Raw genomic sequence first — 20,102 nt, 5'->3', positions numbered from 1 at the left:
CATAAAGTGTCCTAGTTGTCATACATTGAAAGAAAGATGGACTAAGGCCAGGTCCAGGTAAGGATTTTAATATTTAATAATCTTTCAAAACCTACTGCAGCATCTTTTCATCCCTATGTATCTCTAGACTCACAACGTCTCAGTAGCTTTAAGTTAGTTTTAAGTAAAGGAACAACCTTCATGCTCACATCCTCCCTCTCCTACTCACATAACTTAGGCAAGAGAAACTATAGGGACAGATTGACTGATTGCATTCAGTGTGCCTTAATATGATTTCCTCTGCCTTCCTGAAGGCAAGTATGCTTAGGACTCTGTAACTAGACCATACCCCAGCTCTAGAATATGTGTCCTGACAATTATAAGTTCATTAGTTAGCTGTGGTACCCTTTCCTTTGGACATTCTGCTTCCAAATTATAGAGAAACCTCAATATCATCTTTTATTTCCCAAATGTACAAAAACCCCATAATATCTCTGTTAACTTTAAATCTGTGAAACAACAAAGACAGTTTAGTAACAGACAGCAATAAATTTTAGCCAATGGCAAGTTGATTCACAATGAATTTACCAATTTTGCTTAATATAGGCTTTTTTTTTTCTATGCCTTTCTTTTAAGAAACCCAAACCCTTAAAAATGAGTGTTCATCTTACTGGCAAAAAATACACAGATATTTTATTATTACCAATTAAAAGAGGCAGGAAAGGAAAAATTAAGAAAGTTTAAGAGAATGGTTACCAGTAACCTTATTATTGGGAACTTTCTTAAGATTGCCTAAAGAAAAAATAAGAAAAAGTTTTTCATGAATTGTTTCCCTTAGACTTTTAAGACAAGGATGATTACACACTACATTACAACTGTCTGGCAGAAGTTTGATAAACATGTTTTTAGAAACAATATGAAAGAAAAATGAAAAATATTTATTTTCTAGGTTGGTGTTTATATTACTTGTGATAGCACTTGAACAACTTTGGCAGCATTCTGAGGAGTTGGCAGTTTCTACAAAATATGCCAAGTAAGGAGCACAACATTACGATATTGTATCATGTCACATTCTTCCAAAACACAAATATTGAACTTTTACCACATGTTCTTATATAGCACTGCTAGGCAACATCTTTGTAGCATTCAAAGCTCCTTTGAGAAGTAGTAATATAATCAGTGCAAAAGAAGATAAAATATCATCATTACTGTGACTATAATTACCTGGTTGGCAAAATTCTGTACAGAGTCATATATTAAAACAAGATTTATTTAGTAAAAATAAATGTCTTATTTCAGCTCAGCTTTTATGTTCAAGGGAATTAGTTAATCCATTAAAAATGTACATAGACCATCTATCATACTTATAGGCTTTCTGTTCTTTGGTGAAAAACTCAAACTTTCATTGTAGAACTTTTAGAAAATATAGGTTACTTCTGAATAAAAATAAAAGGTAATTCAACATGTGAGAAAGAATCTTTTCCAATTATATTATTTTCTGGTATTTTGGGCAAATGCTTTTAGAATTTAATTCCAATTTACTTACATAGGTCATGATAACTATAACTTCATGTGCTTTCATTATCAATATGGATTTTAAAAAATAATCAAAATAATATTTTTAATGTAAGAAGAATTTTGTGTATTTACATAAATTTACTTAAAAGGAGGGTAGCAATATTGCAGACATTTTGACTGATTACAAAGAATTCTCAGAAACATAAATTTGTGCCATTTCTTCAAATGAGTAAAATAAATCCACAATGAAGTGAACTGTTGAAGATATTATACATATTATAGGTGTGTATAGGCTAAATTACAGGAAAAAGCTCACTTTCTAATAAACCACTTTAATCTATTTACTTTTTAAAAATGTTAATTGGGAAGAACAATTTTTAAAACAGACAAGAAGTATAAATCAAATAAACCCACTGGAAAGTCCACCACAGAATAAATAGACAAAATGAGTCCCAGACCTCATTCACACACAGAATAGTTTGAAATAGTAGAGCCCCAGAGATCACCATTTTATTGCTACCTAATAAAGGGGAGAACTTTATTGATATATTAAAGTTCAAAGATGCAAGGAGAATGCTACAATACACAATCTTGAATGTTTATATTTATTTTGATAAGAAAAATTATCATTTAAGTTTTAAATATGTTTAGTATTAGTTTTTAATTACTGTAGACAACACATGAAAATTCAGACTTCTTCCTCAGCCTTCAACCTTTTGTCATGTTCTCTCCTTAAAGCAAGTTCAGGTAATTCATTCACTGATTATATCACTATGTCTAAGTAGCTTTGAATCTTAGTTTACCAGATTTCAGACAATTTAAGTTTCAAGTGTAAGGCTTACCTGTGGATCACTCTGGAGGAATACATTGTGTTTCACTTAGAAGAATATATGCATGATTGTCAACTCTACATACTGACAAAGAAATACCCCAGTCCATTTTACATGCATCCTTGTGCTGACTCAAAATCACCTCCTCTCAATTAGAACTAAACACTTGAATTCACTGAAAGAAGCTCTCATGATCCAAATAAAGCACTTCCAAAAATAGCATAATTTTTACCCATACAGTAGACAAATTAGAGGGGAATTGTTTATGGATTTGGATTTGGATTTAACATCACTACTTATCAAATCAAGGATTGAATTATGATAAACCCTTCTTAGAAAAGACGTAAAAACGACTCACTCACCATTCCGACTCTCTTCATCAATAGCAACTATGGTAGCAGGTGGTCCTCCCCTAGCTAGTTTGCAATCTAAAGAGAGAGAATGATCAAAGGTAAGAATTAATAACTATGGGAGCACTCACCCCAAGATCAAATACATTGAGATATACATTGATATTTGTAAAGAAAAACTGTACAACCAAATTAATATGTATCATTATTTTAAAAATTTTATTATTTAAAAAATATTTCCTAAGAACCACAGATTCCTTACCATGTCACGACACAGTCACTTTGTACACCAAACAACTATTCAAATCTTACTGAGAAAACACCAGCAGAGATCACTGAAGAGAAGAAGTCCTTCAGGACAGAGATAATGAGATGATAATTTAACCCAAAGAAATAACATAAAGGAATGATTAACAAGGATAAATGGTAATTAAAGCTTCACAACAGAAACAAACATAATTGGACTTTAATTGTGATAAAGGGTCTAATTAAAGAGAGTGAATAGAATTTTAATAATGTTCTAAAAAGAATAAAACAAAGACAGACAAGCAATGCTCATGAGGTTGTTTGGGGTTTTTATTTTTGTCATCTTACCCTCATATTGCCAGTCTGCAGTCAAAAGTATAGAGTCATCAATGGAAGCAGATCAGAAAAATGGAAGAAAGAAAGGAAGAAAGAATATATGTATATATTTAGCAAGAGATTAACGATATAAAAAGCACTATATAATAACATACATTATCGAACTATTTATGAAAATGGAAGATACAAAATCTATCAGATGTTATAATTCTGATAATATTAACACATTAACTTGATAATATATATCATTAGCATTTTAGAAATTATTATAGATAGACTTTAAAATATCATAGAACATTATTTTACAAAAATACAAATTACTAATGTGCAGTCTATTACCCCTATGTTGAACAAACTTTCTATTTAGTGCCTGTCAATCAATAGTGATAACTAATTCATTATTTCAAACACTGCTAATACCTTGATGGGTATTGTATGGTATGAAATAAAAATAGTATCATAAGCTATTATATCCATGGCAGTTAAAATGTGAAAACTTTGCCTGAAAGATGTCAAGTGTATCTTTCTGAGATATAAAAAATTCTCTTAGGAGATACAAAGTGAGGGTAATAGAGCTGTGTCATATACATTTGACACACTGACATATATATGTATAAGTATTTGACATATTCCTGTACAAATATAAGATTAACTTTGCATAAAGACATCCAACTATTTGTTATTTGAAAGATGATTTCAAGATTTATTTACTAATTTTTTCCACTTTTTTATGAACATGCCTGGCACAAAATTTATGAGTTCAACAGCTTTGAATTTAGATGCCTGCTAGCCTTGGGTGAAAGAGATACCAGTGTGCCTAAACTAAAGCCTCAACTAGGCCAAATTCTCACAGCTTCTCACTTCTTGTTTATCTTAAAGAACACTTCCTTACAATGAATTCCTTTGATGTGTTGCCCTATAAAATAAAGGTTGGTGGGCTTTCTCTCTTTGCTAGTATCAGACACATCAGGTCTTTTCCATCCACCAAGCACTCACTTAAAATTACATTTCTTGTGTTCTCTGTTTTTATTTCTTAATACTAATTTTTCAGCCTTTTCCAACTATACAGGTTACTTATTCAAAATTTAGTCGAATTTGTAGGTTAACTGTTATATACGAGTATAAAGATTATTACCATATATTGCATGGAAATTAAAAAATAAAAAAGAAGTCAATCTTGCGAGTTGTCCATAAGTCTCTGTCTTTAGTTTCTCTTGCTAGCAGAAACTACCTAGGAGTAAGAATTTAGTATATTTCCTCAGTCAGACCCCTTTAGATAACTCCCGCTAAGTTTGATTCTTCTTGTAGGTTTCAGATCTCCTCCGTAAGATATTATCATAAATATCAGATCAACAGACAATTTAGATACTGCTGGCTTCTGGATCAGTGTGTGTATATGTATGTGTGTGTGTGTGTGTGTGTGTGTGTATTTATATATATAGAGAGAGAGAGAGAAAGAGAGCTATATGTATCTATATATAGACTTAAAAATATTAAAAATATTATATATAAATATATAATATATAAATATATAATGATATAATATAGATATGTACAAATATATAAGTATATATGTTTATACATATATGTACATTTACCTTTTATAGACTCACAACACTAATGAAGAGAGGTTGGTTAGACACATGAACCTAATTTATTAATAAACTTGTTCATAACAGCCAAAGTGTATATTTTAAATTATATACTAATGAAAGTATAATTAAGTAGTTTTGAAATGCACAAAACATTTTAATAGCAATAAGTAGATTGAGAATTATCTTGAAAAGAAAGTAATTTTGGATGGAATAGCTAACATGTATCATGTATGTTAAATATCATAATCAAGATCAGAGTGAGGACTAGAAAGCAATTTGGAGGATTGGATACTGGTTTTTTTTGGTCTATGAATAATCTGTCTGCCACAGGGAAACAGTTGCTGACCCTGTATCTTGGAAATGGTCTTTTGTAATCTATTTAATTTCACCCTTGACTGTTCTGGTTAAGTCACAAAATCATTGTTTTTCATGCCTAAAATTTCTAACCTCTTAGGCCTCTGCCTGTTTCCAATATCCAATTTGTCCTGAAGTGTAGGATAGGAATACTAATACTTGAATGCTCAGTGTGACTGATTTATGCAAATGTGGCATCAAGCTAAAAATAAGCTACATATTTTTAAATAATCTTACACAACAGAATGGATTCAAACCCCAAAAGAAGTATAACACATATATGTAAAGACGGTTTTGAAGATACTAAATCTCTGAAATTCTGTCGTTATTGTAAACCAAAGCCTAAGACCCATGGTACAGATTAGACAAATTAGACAGATTTGACCACAACTGTCAAATATTCTCCTTACCAGAAGAGGATGCATCCATGAATTACAAATCTAGTCAAAAAAACTGCATTTAATGATCAAACAATGTTTTTGCAATAACACTTCAGCACTGCTCACTCCAAGGAAACCAGGATCCTGTCCATTTTTTATTTTTTCTATATCACATCCATCACTAAGTCTTGAGTTTAATTCATGAAGAAAAAGTGCTGATGGACACCACTGTCTTCAATCTCCAGTAGCAGCAAGATCATACTGGGCATGCTGGTGCATATCTGTAATCCCAGTGACTGCAGAGGCTGAGGCAGGAGGAACAGGAGTTCAAAGCCAGCCTCAGCAACTTATAGAGACCATGTCTCTAAATAAAATATAAATAAAAAGGGGGATCTGTAGTTGTGACTCAGTGGTTAAGTATCCCCTGGGTTCAATTCCTGGTACTGAAAATAAATAAATAAATAAATAAATAAATAAATAAATAAATAAATAAGAAAGATCACCTAATCTCTTAGATTACCCAGTAGGTTTTCCTAACTAATCACCCACAAGAAATTTTGTCCCAATGTTTTACTTTAAGTTTCTATCTAACCAAGTGATTTTTGACAAGTAAACCCTTGCTTACCTTTTAATATTTGTCACTTCTTCTGGTTAAAAACTAAAATATTTTTATGATCTTCAATCCACTGAATAATATGATTTTAGAACATAAGTCAAAATATTTTATGTGGTATACAGGGTTCTCTCCTTCTTCTCCAATCTCACCTACTCCCAGGCTCCTTTTTGCTTCCACCATTTCCAACAGATATTTCTGTTCCTTCCTTACTTTATTTTCCATCCTCAGCTACCTTAAGATTTTTCAATATTGCATTATTTTTCATCCTTAATGTTTATGACCAATCTGTCTTTAACTTACCTATTTTAGTTCCCAGTCTAGGTAAGGTTCCCTAATATATACTCTCATAACTCTTTGCTTCATAGTATCAATTTAAGATAATCTGATTTCTGAAGACAGACAACTCAGTGTCAACCCAGACTTTGTCTCTACTCCTCATGGCTATGTCCTCTTAGTGTATTTCATGACAAATAATTGATTAACAGCAACTATTTGTTAAATCAAGGATGAATGACTTCAAATTTATAATGATAAAAAATATTTCCCAAATTTATATTCAAAATTTTGAAATACACTATAGCTTAATCTTCCATTTTTTCCTTTTTAATATTTAAAATGTCCTCAAGTAGAAATCATGGGAAAGGAGGGGAAATAAAATTGCTGTGTAAAAGTAGGATCATGGGTGCTGTGTTAACAGACACAAAAGTCTTCCTTTAAAGCAAAAAAAGGTAGGAACAATTCTGCAGAATATTGGAATGATTTGGAACTACTTATGAGAGATGATAGAGAACTCACAATAACAGAAGAAGAAGAATAAAAAGTGAAAAAAGGAGAAAATGTTTACTTTCTTCAATTTTCTATAGCTTATACTGGAATTCACTCTCTGACAATCCATGGGCATGGGCATGGCTAAAGAAATGCTATGGGGCAAATTTGCTTAAATATCCTATAAATAGCAAGAAGTATTACAAGTGGTAGCATAATTTCATTAAATTGTAACTTAAAGAAATAAAACTCAATGTCCTCATATTCTAAAGATTGTATGATATTAGTGGTCAAAAATGCCTGTCTCCTTATAATTTCTATTCAACTATTTTCTTACCACCTACCTATAATTAAAAAGGAACCAGCACCTAGAAAATTACTTGATCTAGAATTACTCTGTATTTGTGAAATTAAGGAATTTCATCCTTTGTAGCAAATGAATAAAACAAATAACTCATCAAATCCTTGACCTTTGCACAGCCATTTCAAAAAGGAATAGATTCCTAAGTGTAGTGTAGGATTAAGAACATATGATTTGGCCTGGGGTTGTAAATCAGTGGTAAAGCGCTTGCCTAGCAATCATGAGGCCCTGGGTTGGATCCTCAGCACCATGTAAAAATAAAATAAAGACATTGTGTCCACCTAAAACTGAAACAGAATATCAAAAAAATAGAACATATGATTTGAAATTGAAAGTATAAGTTCTAATCCTAACTGGTTTTTAATAGTCTTATAATATTGGACAAATTACTAACATCTTAGTTTCATTTGCATAAGTGAGAATGAAAGTAAGTAAAACTCTCCCATATATGCCTTTATAATAAGAATGAAGAGATAATCTCTAGTAATTTCTGAGTATTGTTCCTGGCAAAATGTCTAGGCATAATTGGCATATCTTTACATTTTTATAGTATCATTATTTTAAGAAATTAAAATTGGGAAGCCATTCCTACTTTTTTCTTTTCATCCAAGGACAAATAGTACAGACTCTGTAAATGTTCAGGGAGGGCTGATCTTATTTAAGTATGGGATGGTGGAGTACATTCATATTAAGAATTAGTGATCACATGAAATATCACTGATGGTCTGTACAGACAGAAATCTGCTGGAATTTCTATCTCAAATACCAGCAATGATACACTACCCCAGATTGAATTTACTAGAATAAAAGAAAACTCATTGACTTGAGGTTTGAAAAGTAATGAGAACAGGGCATTCACAGTCCTCTACTGGCCCCACTGTAGTCCTGCAAAGTGCTGGTTTTTGGTCCTATGTAATCAAACAGAAAAATCAAGGACAAATTAGAGATTATCTGAAATTTCTGCACTTGTCAACATTCCTCTTCTATCAGTTTGCAAATTCACTGTCATCTAGTGTCTCTTGCTCAGGTGTTTGCAATTTTACACACACATGCACATATACATTCACTAAATCAGTTGCTTAGTTCAAAGCAATTTGACATTTCACTCACCGAAGCAATGAGCTCTCTTTAAATTTCATGCTACACAAACATTTTATTTTCAATTTTTGTCACAAGAAGCAGCAAAGGGACTCTTCACATTTTTTTCCTGTTGATCTTTGATATACTCATTTCCAAGAAAAATACACACAGGGGTGGAATCTTATGGCAGGAACTCCTTGTTTTACATCTTGACTGTGTCACCCAAAAAAAAAGGAGTTGATCTTGAAATTTATAAGATCAATGGAACAAGACTCTTAAACCGTATCATATAAAACTGCATGCAACAAAGACATGGAATTAGACCAGACTGAATGAAGGCAAAATGAACTGAATAAACTTAAGCATACAGAAAGGAAGTCATTCTTAATTTAAGATTGGATATGCTATTAATGATTACTCTTTTCACATTAGCATTTATAGATTTCAAATTTTTCCACAGAGGGGACTAGGTATTTATGATGACTCAGTGTCATCATTAATTGGATTACATAATTGATTTAAGACATTCCAAAAACATGATCTAGTCATACCGAGGTAATTAGTGATTATTGTTCTGTACCAGAGTGTTCAACACTACAATTTACTGTAGAGTGTCCCTCAGTGTGTACTTAAAAAAAATCTTATTTACTTCATTTTATTTAATTGATCTACCAACAGCAGTAGACTTTAAAAAGACAATATTTGGTGAAGGAGAAGTTCATTATTGTTATTAAAAAGTTGAAAGATTTAAATAATAATAATAAAAAGGAAGGTTAGTCAGGGACCGCAGTAAGAAAGCAGAAGAGGAAATACATTGTCAGGAGAAGTAAATCAATATTTTAAGGTTGTTTTTGTTCACTGTGAATGAATATTACCACATTTTATTATTTTGTGATTTCATATAAATGTAAAGTCAAAGTATGTAAATCCTCCAACTCCCATTATAATTTTCTTATGTATAATTCTTACATATAATACTGTTTGAGTTGGAAGTTCTTTGAGTTTTCCTTCCATTGATGGTTACAATTTTTCCATTTGCCAAAACTTCCAGAAAGCAGCCATTCTTGCATATGAAGACTAAAAAAAGGATGGAACAACTATTGGTCCAATGTCACCACTGACTTCAGAAGAAACAACATAGTATTATAGCTTAGAACACAACTTTCACAGACTGAGCAGGTTCAACACTAGCCACATATCCTGGATCTTGGAATGTTTATTAAATATGCTGTAGCTCAGTTGCATTATTTGTAAAAGTCATTTTGTTTTACAGAGTAATGCTGGACTTTAAAAATGCTAAGTTATTGTTTTATTCTAACCAATGAGCAAATGATACACAATCAAATGTCTTCACATTTTTAAAGCAGTGACTGACATAGTTTTGAATATTCAGTAGCAGTTTCTTACATTCAAAAGAAAGCCATATTTTATTAGTATATCAACTTAGGCCTGGGATGATTAGTATTTTTATGTTCATTTTATGTAACAATACATTTAATTTTATGGGCACAGATTGTTCAGAATATATAGGAATAACTGAAAACTGCAAAATATGTCTTAAGTCATCAGAGCAGTGTGCATGTCTAAACTAAATAAATAACTTTTATAATAATCTAATATAAAGTAGATGGTGTCTCCCATCTAAAAGCTTATAACACTTCTTTAGATTTGGAATATCCCCCAAAGGCTCATGTGTTAAAGACTTGATCCCGAGCTCATAGCACTACTGGAAATTGGTGGAAATTTTAGGTGAGACCTCCAAGTTGGAGGAAGTAGGTCTTTGGGGCCTTTGAAGGATTTATTGTGTCCCCAGTTCCCTGCTCTTTTAATCTCTCTCTTTGGCTTCTGGCTACCATGAGGTGAGCAGCTCTCCTCCTACATGCTTCTACCATGATGTTTCTGTCCACACACAGCCTAAAACAATGGAGACAGCATATCACAGACTGAAATCATGAGCCAACTTAGACCTGTTTTCCTTGGAACTATTTTACCCTCCCTGATATTCTGTCAGGGGGTGGGGGAGGTAAACAACAACAACAAAAAACTCAATGTTTTTCATAAGATCTTGTTCACTATTATTCTAAAACCTCCCTAAAAGGCCTTTTGTGTTATTTAGTGCTTTTTTTTTTTCACCTTAACCAACTTTTCTTCATGTTATATAGTTAAAAAATAAAGTGGTAAGAAAGGGAAATGTTTTTGTGTCCATGAGAAAAACAAAATTATTCAAGAAACAATTTATGGAAAGCAGTTAAAGAGTTTACATTTATGTCGTTTCTGAAAACTAATTTGTTATTTTATTTTCTAATTATTCTTAATGATAAGGCTCAGAGGAAATTCTCAATCATGAATTTTTCTAAGATATTCAACAAGGTCAAAAGATAAAAGCTGCAGCATCAACATCACTATTTAAAATTATATTTTTCAAACAGAGGTATTCTTACTAAGTTTTTGTTTACAGCCTACTTTGCCTACTTAAGTAGAATTCTTTGCCACAAGCCAATTATGTATACCTAAGCTTTCATTAAAAAATCAAACTGTGAATTAAAAAATTAAAAAGTATAAGCGTTTAATTACTTATAAAAGACCTATTCATGGGAATTTCATATTATAAAGATGTGACATACTTCAATATGAAACAAATCTGCTAGATTTAGAGTTACAGTGTATTGAACAAATTTTCCTATTGAAGTGAAATAATGTAGGTTTACAATCCTGTGACCTTGAAAGAATGTGTTAATATTTATTTGTTTGGGGGGAGGGGTGCTGGGGATTGAACTCAGGAGCACTCAACCACCGAGTCACATCTCCAGCCATATTTTTTGTATTTTATTTAGAGACAGGAATTCACAGAGTTGCTTAGTACCTATCTTTTGCTGAGGATGACTTTGAACTCATGATCCTCCTGTGGGATTACAGGCCTGTAATGTATTAACATTTTGTTTACATATGACTCAAGGTAGTTATTAGAGGGATCAGGAAAAAAATACAGTGTTGCCCTTGTCTAGCATGCATGAGGCCCTGGACTTGATACAAACACTGCAAAAAAATAAAAATAAAAATAAATAAAAGAAGGACAGGGTTATCATTGCCTGGCACAAAAAGTTTATATTTGAATATATACGGGAAATAGAAATTTAGCAATGTTTGTTCATTGCCCTATTTTTGTTTTAATGTCCATGGAATTAGGTTAATGTTTAATTCAACAAAAGGAGAAAAGTCTGAAGGCAGGGTGGGTCTGAAAGTTATGGAATGAGAAGAACCTAAAGAAAAACAAAAACCAACCATTTTGTGCCTGATTGTGTGCACACAGTTTTCCCTAAAATATTCAAAAAGTGAGCACCATTATAATGAATGAAAATTCAATCTTTTCAGAATTTCTGTAGAATTAACGGTATTTTCTCTTTCCTCAGTGGACTTACTTGAACATGGTGCTGGAACTGTCATTCTTTTGTGAGATTTTTTTTCTTCATAAATGTTGGTAATATTTCAATTATCAGGAGTTTGTCTCTTGGAAAATTTAAATTAACATAAATAGAAATAGAAACCAGGAAATGATATCAATATCATCCTTATAAGGAAAATGCGGCTCAGTTCGGGCCCCAAGGCAGCTCAGACCCTTGAATCCAGGGGAGCAAGCACTCTGGGGTGCCCCCTCTGAGTCTCGTGCAGCGACAGCACCCAGAAAGCCTCTCTAGACTCGGTCACTCACACCAGAGATTTTATTAGGCAGGCGAACAGAGCCTCTGCTCCTGGCTGGGAGAGAAAGAAAAGAGAGGAAATGGTGCAGGAACTTCTCCTAAACATTGAAATTTCCTGGGGCTAACAACAGACCAATGACGAGAAGGAGACTTGCAGGCTAACTGATGAACCAATGGCTAGCTAGGATGTTCACAGACTGACAATCTAGGTTGTGAGATGGGAGGGGGAGAAATGACTGCAGCATAAGGGGAGCAGCTTTATATTATAATCCCCAAGATTCCAAATGTCTGTACTGGTAAGCTTATGAATTAGACATTTATGGAAAGACCCAAATGAATTAGAAAACACTAATAAAATTAGAGAAAGTGTAAGAACAAAAGAGAAAATGACTAAAGAAGGCAAATTTTTATTATGCATGAAAAGAGAAGAGTAAAAATTATTAGAGTGGATAGAAGAATTCACAAAGCATAATTGTCTGGGGTAAAAATCTTCATTCTGTTAGTAAAATAGCTCAAATACTGTTTTATAGAACACTGTACTAATCAAAAGTTATATTAATATCCTAACTCATAACATAATATTTAATTTATTACAACTCTTTAAATAGAAAAGCATACAATATATTTTAGAAAGATATAAACCTTAAGGCTTATTATAAACACAAATGTTAATGAAAATACAGTGTTATTTTGGTTTTCAAATCATCAAACATTTTATTAAAAGAACAATATCCAGGATTTGTTAGAAAATGAGAAGACAATTTTTAGATGATTTTTGTGGGGCTACAATTTATATCTTTAAAAGACAGCAAGAAAGAAATTAGAAAGGAAATATCGCAATAATTTTAGAAAGGAGATCTTTGACTCAGAAATTTTACTACAGAGATTCTACCAATAAAGAAATATCAAACAAGAATACACTGATACAAAATGAACTTATAGTAGTGAGCACTATATGATTTTATTAAACATTATAATTTGAAATAATTTGCAGATAGGACAGATACCGTACATTAGACCATCCAGTCTATTGTCTTTATCTTTTATACTGTCAAATCAAGAAAACATAAAACTATACTTCCCAGAGTCATTTGCAGATAATGTTTATTTTGTAATCTGCTAAACAGAACACTTTCATAACTCTTGGGGGAAAAAAAAAGGAATGAATGAACCAAAGGGGAATCAGACACAGCAAAAGAAGTCTGTGGTTCCATGGGGTCAACTCTGGTAAAGAAATTAACTTTTAGCCCAGTGTATTGTAGGTACCATATTAAGTGGGTAGCGGGTGTTGCGCCATTGGGGTTTGTGCTAGAAAATTCAGAATTGTAGTTAGACATTTCTCTGGCTCTCTTTATCTTGCCTATGTAGTATCCAAGCTCAGTTCCTGCTCCTCCGAAGTCACCTGTCACATGTTAATAAATCCACTTCAAATGAAAGAGGCTACTTGGATTCTATCATATGTGCTATGAAATAATGAATTAATCAGTCATTATAAATACCTATTCATGTTGTTGAAGAAATTCTGATATACTGTCCAATGGTCCATGAGAGTTTAAAAAGTTATAAAGCAAATTTTAGAGGTTCTGATGTTATTGTGAAGTTTACATGAGTAAAAGCTTTCCATAGTTTTAGACATGTTATGTAAATTCTTATTTTTAAGCTTTTAACTGTAAAAACTTTTCATATTAAAGGTCAAATAAATTATAATTATTGTTTTTCTTGTTATTACTGTTTTCCTAATGCTTAGAACTCCTAAATTATTCATCCATTGCATTTATAATATAAAAATGTGTCAAATACAAAAGAAATTTCACTTATTGAGGAAAATAATTATGGTGATAATCACATTGACTTTAAATATAGAAACCCAGAGATTTGGGATAGTGAAAGAAACTGAGTGCTCCAGCACCTACAACCTGCCACATGGCAAGAAGACGATGAGTATCACCCTGTCAGGACTATAGGAGAAATAAGGAGAGTCCTAGTGAGCATCACTAGCAAGGAATTTGACACACCATAGACATTTAATCTGAACAGATACGAGACCTAGAATTTGCATGTGAGCTGGCTTTGGAGAAGATCTCCATACTTCCCGGAATATTTTCACGGTACTATAACGGGGGGCCATCTTGAGAAGGGTAATATAGTCTAAGATTACTCTTCTGGGAGTCTATTGCCCTTGCATTTTCCTACCTCCAGCCCCACTGAGGAGATATACATTTGCACTGGCTTAGTTGACAACCACCTAGAGAGTCAGTTTGACTCAGTGGTGAGATTGTAACACAAATGTGCTGAGAAGTCTAAGTGGGAGTGAAAGGGAACAGAAGATAATTTCACTTTAAAATTGGTAGTTTGGTAGTCCAGGTATCAGAGTCCAAGGTGGTGAATTGTTTTGCATAATTTCACGTGAATGTCAAATTTGGGAGCACCAAAACCCTAAAGAGTTTTGTCATCCCCATCCTACTGCAGTTCTTTTGTGACTCCATGGAGGTGTCTGGGAATACACTCCTGTACAACATTAGCCCGACCCTCAGAGTGCACAGTCCAAAAAGGTCCAGAGATAATCTTTGCCAGATAAGTTACACATTTCAGTACAATAAAATTGAGTAACTTCTATAACCCACTCTAACTAATAGATAGATCACCCAGGCCAAACAAACAACAAAAAATAACAATAACAATAACAACAATAAAAAAATCAGTTGAAACATTTTAGAATCAAATGATCTCAACTGACATCTGTGTATAATTTATGTATTATTTTATTCAACAGTTTTGGGTCACAGATACTTGTTATTGCACATGGAAGTTTATTTGGAAAATAAACCATGTATTACCCATAAAGCAAGTCTTAGCAAATTAAACTATAATAATTTTGAGTACTTTATCAGGTCACAATAGAATGAAACTTAGAAACCAGAAGCAAGACAAACTGTAGAAATTATACAAACACATGGCAATTAAACAACACATTTTTGAGGAACAGTGAATCACTAAGAAATCAGGGGTAAAATAAGAAATTCCTGGATTGAAATGAAAATGGAAACAACATACAAGAACATGTGGGAACCAGTAAAAGTAGTACTAAGAGGAAAATTCATAGAAATGAGTGTTTACATAAAAACATGAGTGATATCAAAACCTAAAATTATATCACAGTATCTCAGGAAAACAACAAACCAAACCCCAAATTAGTATATGTAAAGAACTAATAAAGCTCAGTATAGAAATTAGAAAAAAAAAAGACTAAAAGAATATATAAGGTATCTATGAAACAAAGAGTTGTTTCTTCGAAAAAATAAACCATACTGACAAACCAAAAGAAAGAAAAGATTGAAATTTTAGAAAGTAGAGGTGAGCTGGGCATGGTGAGGCATACCTGTATTCCCAGAAGGTAAGGAAGGCTGAGACAGGAGGATCATGAGTTGAAAGCCATTCTGAGGCCCTAAGCAATTTAGGAAGACCCTATCTCAAAATAAAACATAAAAGAAGGGCTGGGATATGGCTCAGGGGTTAAGCACCCCTGGGTTCAATCCCTGGTCTGGAAAAAAAAAAAAAAAAAAGGTAGGAAAGGAGACAATAGATACCACAGAGATTGAAAAGACCATATTTTGAAAAGTTATATATTAATAAATTGTGAAATCTAAAAGAAATGAACAAATTCCTGGACACAAATATCTTACCAAAATTGAACCAAGAGCATGTAAAAATATTAAATTGATCAATGACAAATAATGAGTTTGAGGTAGTTAAAAAAGTCTATGAACCAAGAAAGGATTGGAACTAAAATGGTCTCACTGTTGTATTTCATTAGAAATTTAGTGAAAAACAATTCAATACTCCTTGAAAGATTTCATTAAATAAAAGTAGAAGGAGCCCTTTCAAACTCATTCTTAGGCAGTCAGTATTGCCCTGCTACCAAAACTTGACCAAGACATAACAAAAAAAATAAAACTACAGACTTATATTCCTGGTGAACATAGGTGCAAAATTTTCAATAAAATATATGTGAATCAAATTCGACCATATATTAAGAAGATCATACATCATGATCAAGTTGGTTTTATTACAGGAATACAGGAAATTCAACATATGTAATCAATAAATGTAATATGCCACATAACTAAATTAAAGATTAAAATAATATGATCTTCCCAAGAGAAGAAGTCTGGAATGAAATTCAATATCTCTTCATGATTAAATCCCTGAATAAATATTAGAATGATCATGCCTTAACATAATAAAGGTTGTATGTGAAAAATTCCACAGCCAATATTATGCTGAATTCAGAAAAAAAAAAAAAAAACATTTCCTCTAAGATCAGAAACCAAACATAGGTGTCCACTCTCACAAATCTTATTCAGTATAGCAATGAAAATTTTAGCCAAGCAATAAGACAAGTGAAACAAATAAAATGGACACAACAGAAGGAGGAAGTCAAATTAACTCTATTTGCAGATAATATGATTCAGTGCTTAGAAAACTCTAAAGACTAATGGGGTGTGGTGTTGCATGCCTATAATCCCAAGTAATTCAGGAGGTTGGCAAATTCAAGATCAGCCTCAGCAACATAGTGAGGCCCTAAGCAACTTGGTGAGAACCTGTCTCAAAAATTCTAAGTGGGATTGGGGGTGTGTCTCAGTGGGTAAGCACCCCTGAGTTCAATCCCAAGTACAAACAAACAAAAAGACAACAACCAAAAAAAAAAAAAAAAACACTATATATTCCACCAAAAGGCTCTTAGAGCTGGTTAAAAATAAGTAATCATCAAAATAGCAGTTATAAAATAAACATACAAAAATCAGTAGTTTTCTATACACCAATACACAGATAATGAACTCACTGAGAAAAAAATCCCATTTATAATAGTATCAAAAAACCAAAACCTAGTAATAATCCTACCTAAGGAGGTAAAAGATCTTTCTACAAAGAAAATTATGAAACACTAAAGAAAGAAATTGAAGAAGACACTAAAAAATGTAAAGCTTTTTGGTGTTCATGGATTATGAAAATTAATATTCTTAAAATGGTCATTCTCCTTAAAGTGATGTACAGATTTAATGCAATCCCCATCAAAATATCAAGGACTTTCATCATTGAAAAAAAAGCCTGAATTTCATATATAAACACAAAGGATCCTGAATATCCAATACAATCCTGAGCAAAAATAATAATACTAGAGGTATCACAATACCTGATTTCAAAACATGTATAAAGCCTTAATAATAAAATAGCATGGTCTTGAAAGAAAAACAGAAACTTAGACCAACAGAACTGAAGACCCAGAAATGAATCCATGTATCAAGAGCCAACTAATTATCAACAAAGGTGTCAAAAAATTTAGATTTTAGAAAAGACAGCCTCTAACAAATGGTGCCAGTAAAATGGGATAAGCATACATAGAAGATGCCCTTACCCTGTGATAAATTCAATTCCAAATGGATCAAAGACTGAAACTGAATTTACTAGAAGAAAATATAGGGGAAATGCTTCAAGCAGCAATTTTTTAATGGGACTCTAATAGTTTAAAATCAAAGTAACATTGACAAACTGGATTGTAGCAAATAAAAAAAAAAAATCTGCACAGGAATGAAAGCAATCTTCTGAGCCAAGAGACAACCTCCTGAATGGGAGAAAATCTTTGTCATCAATGCATCAGGCAGAGCATTAATATCCATAATTGTAAAGAACTCAAAAACTTAACAAATTACAAGCAACCCAATCAAAACATGGACAAAAGATCTAACCAGACACTTCATAGAAGAAGAAATGCAAATACCCAAAAATATATGAGAAAAAATTTATATCTTTAGCAGGGAAAGGCAAATCAAAACCACATTGAGAAACCATCTCCCTCCAGTCAGAATGGCTTTTACAAAAAAATTAAAAATAAAAAATGCTGGCAATGATGTGGAAGGGTCAGGAAGGGGAACACTTACACACTGTTTGTTGGAATAAAAACTAGTTTAGTGACTATATAAAGCAGTATGGGTATTCCCCAAAAGACTAAAATCCTAACTACTATATGATCCAACACCATCACTTGTGGGTATCTCCCAAGGAAATGCATTCAGTATATAAAACAAATAGCTTAGTTACTATTCATATTAGCTAAGATATGAAGTCAGCATAGGTATCCATGAACAGATGAACAGATAAAGAAAATATGGTGTGTATGTGTATATATACACACACAGAATGGATTATTATTCAGTCATAAAGAAGAATGACATCCTGTCATCTGCAGGAGTATTGCTGGAACTGGACGACATTATATTAATTTAAATAAGCTGGAAATAGAAATACGAATATCATGTTTTCTCTCATATATGGAAACTAAAAAAGAAAAAACAACAAAGATGACCTGGAAGTAGGAGAACTTAAGAAATGGATGGGGGAGGGGCTGCTGGTACTTGGGGGAAAGAGGGAAGAGAGAGTAGTAGAAAGGAAGTGCACATGATCAAGATACACTATATGCATATGGAAATGTCAGAATGAAACCTATTAACTTGTACAGTTAACAATTAATAAGTTAATAAAAGTGAAAAGTAAAGAAGGAAGTCATATCTGCAATTCAGTACTGACTCCTTTTAGAGCCAAATGACTTTATGGTTTTGGCCTTAATGTACTTGTCAAGATTCTAACAAAATGTTGACTGAAAGTGGTAAAAGATAATAGCCTTTTCTTCTTCCTGATTATGAAAATAATTATAATAACTTATTATTAGACATTATGGTGATTTTGGCTTTTGTTGACATGTTATTCACTTAAGAAAGTTGTTTTCTATCTTAAGAAAATTTGTGTGTGAATTTCTAAATTAAATTAATTTTTTGCACTTCAGTGTACTTTTAAAATTTATTTGGATTGACAGTATTTATACATATTTATGAGGTACAATATGATGTTTTGATCAATGTATACATAGAATAATGATCAAGTCACTGTAAATAGCATAGCTATCACCTTAAATTTTTCTTTATGGTGAGTGTATTAAAATATACTTTTGGAATTGTTTTTTAGACATATAATTTTATTATTTTTAACTATATTCACCCCACTAATACACAGAACACCAAAACTTTTTCCTCCTATGTGTAACATTTTACCTGTTGACCAACCTTTACATCTTCTGCCTCCAGGGGGTGGAGGGGTATTTTTTGAGTAATGATTTTACATACATTTTAAATATTTTAAATACATTTAAATATTTTAAATACATTTACTATAACTACTAATATAAGGAATAACTTTTTTCTCTTTATTAGTTGAATGTGAAAAATTATGGTAATAGAATGTTTTATAATTAAATGACCCATGCTCCCAAAATAAACCAAATTTGGTCAGAATGTATTATTAATTTATTTCCATTGCTCAACTCAGTTTATTAATGATTTATTAGGAAACTTTCTATCTCTATGTGTGTAAGACTGCCCTGTGATTCTTCTTTCTCATACTTCCAAACTGGGTTTGGTGGCAGAATTTTCCTGTGAAATTTAGAGTTAGACTAACATAATAATTTTTACATATTTCTTGCATTGCTTCCATAAAATTATTTGAGCCTGGGGTTTTCTGTGTAAGGCAACTATAATTGCTATTTCTAAAAATTGGAGTTTTTATTTTGCAATGCTTGATATTTAAAATTAATGTTTTTCAGGATGTGTGTCAATTCACCAATATTTCAAGTTATTGTCATATATTCTTAAATTAGCTTTAAAAACCACTAATTATTTTATAATGTCTCATATGAGTTTCAATATTATTTATTTTACTGTTTCTTTCCTTGATCATTTTTGTGACAGATAGATCAAAGAGCTAATCATCGTCTTTGTAGCTGTGTTATTTCAATATTTTCGGCTCTTTATCACTTTTTTGATCTTTAGACATATTCTCCTGTGTACACAAACCCACATATACATGCACATATCCATTATTTTAAATGGATATTATAAATTGCCCTCCAAAAAGTCTAGAAGTAGATCCTAAAAGTTTGAAAT

The 20,102-nt window shown here is 32.1% G+C and overlaps 1 protein-coding gene across 1 annotated transcript in view; it reads right to left on the bottom strand.

Moving 5' to 3' along the window:
* Positions 1–20,102, bottom strand: part of PCDH15 (protocadherin related 15) — a gene marked incomplete at its 3' end in the record, with an annotated part of 922,351 nt that overhangs the window by 666,613 nt on the left and 235,636 nt on the right. Inside the window, exon 3 of the mRNA XM_079136109.1 lies at positions 2,690–2,755. Coding sequence (XP_078992235.1) covers positions 2,690–2,755 — 66 coding nt within the window. The remainder of the gene's footprint in view (positions 1–2,689; positions 2,756–20,102) is intronic.

Source organism: Sciurus vulgaris (assembly GCF_902686455.1).
Source record: "Sciurus vulgaris genome assembly, chromosome: 4".
NCBI classification, from domain to species: domain Eukaryota; kingdom Metazoa; phylum Chordata; class Mammalia; order Rodentia; family Sciuridae; genus Sciurus; species Sciurus vulgaris.
This window is presented reverse-complemented; position numbering and strand designations above follow the sequence as displayed.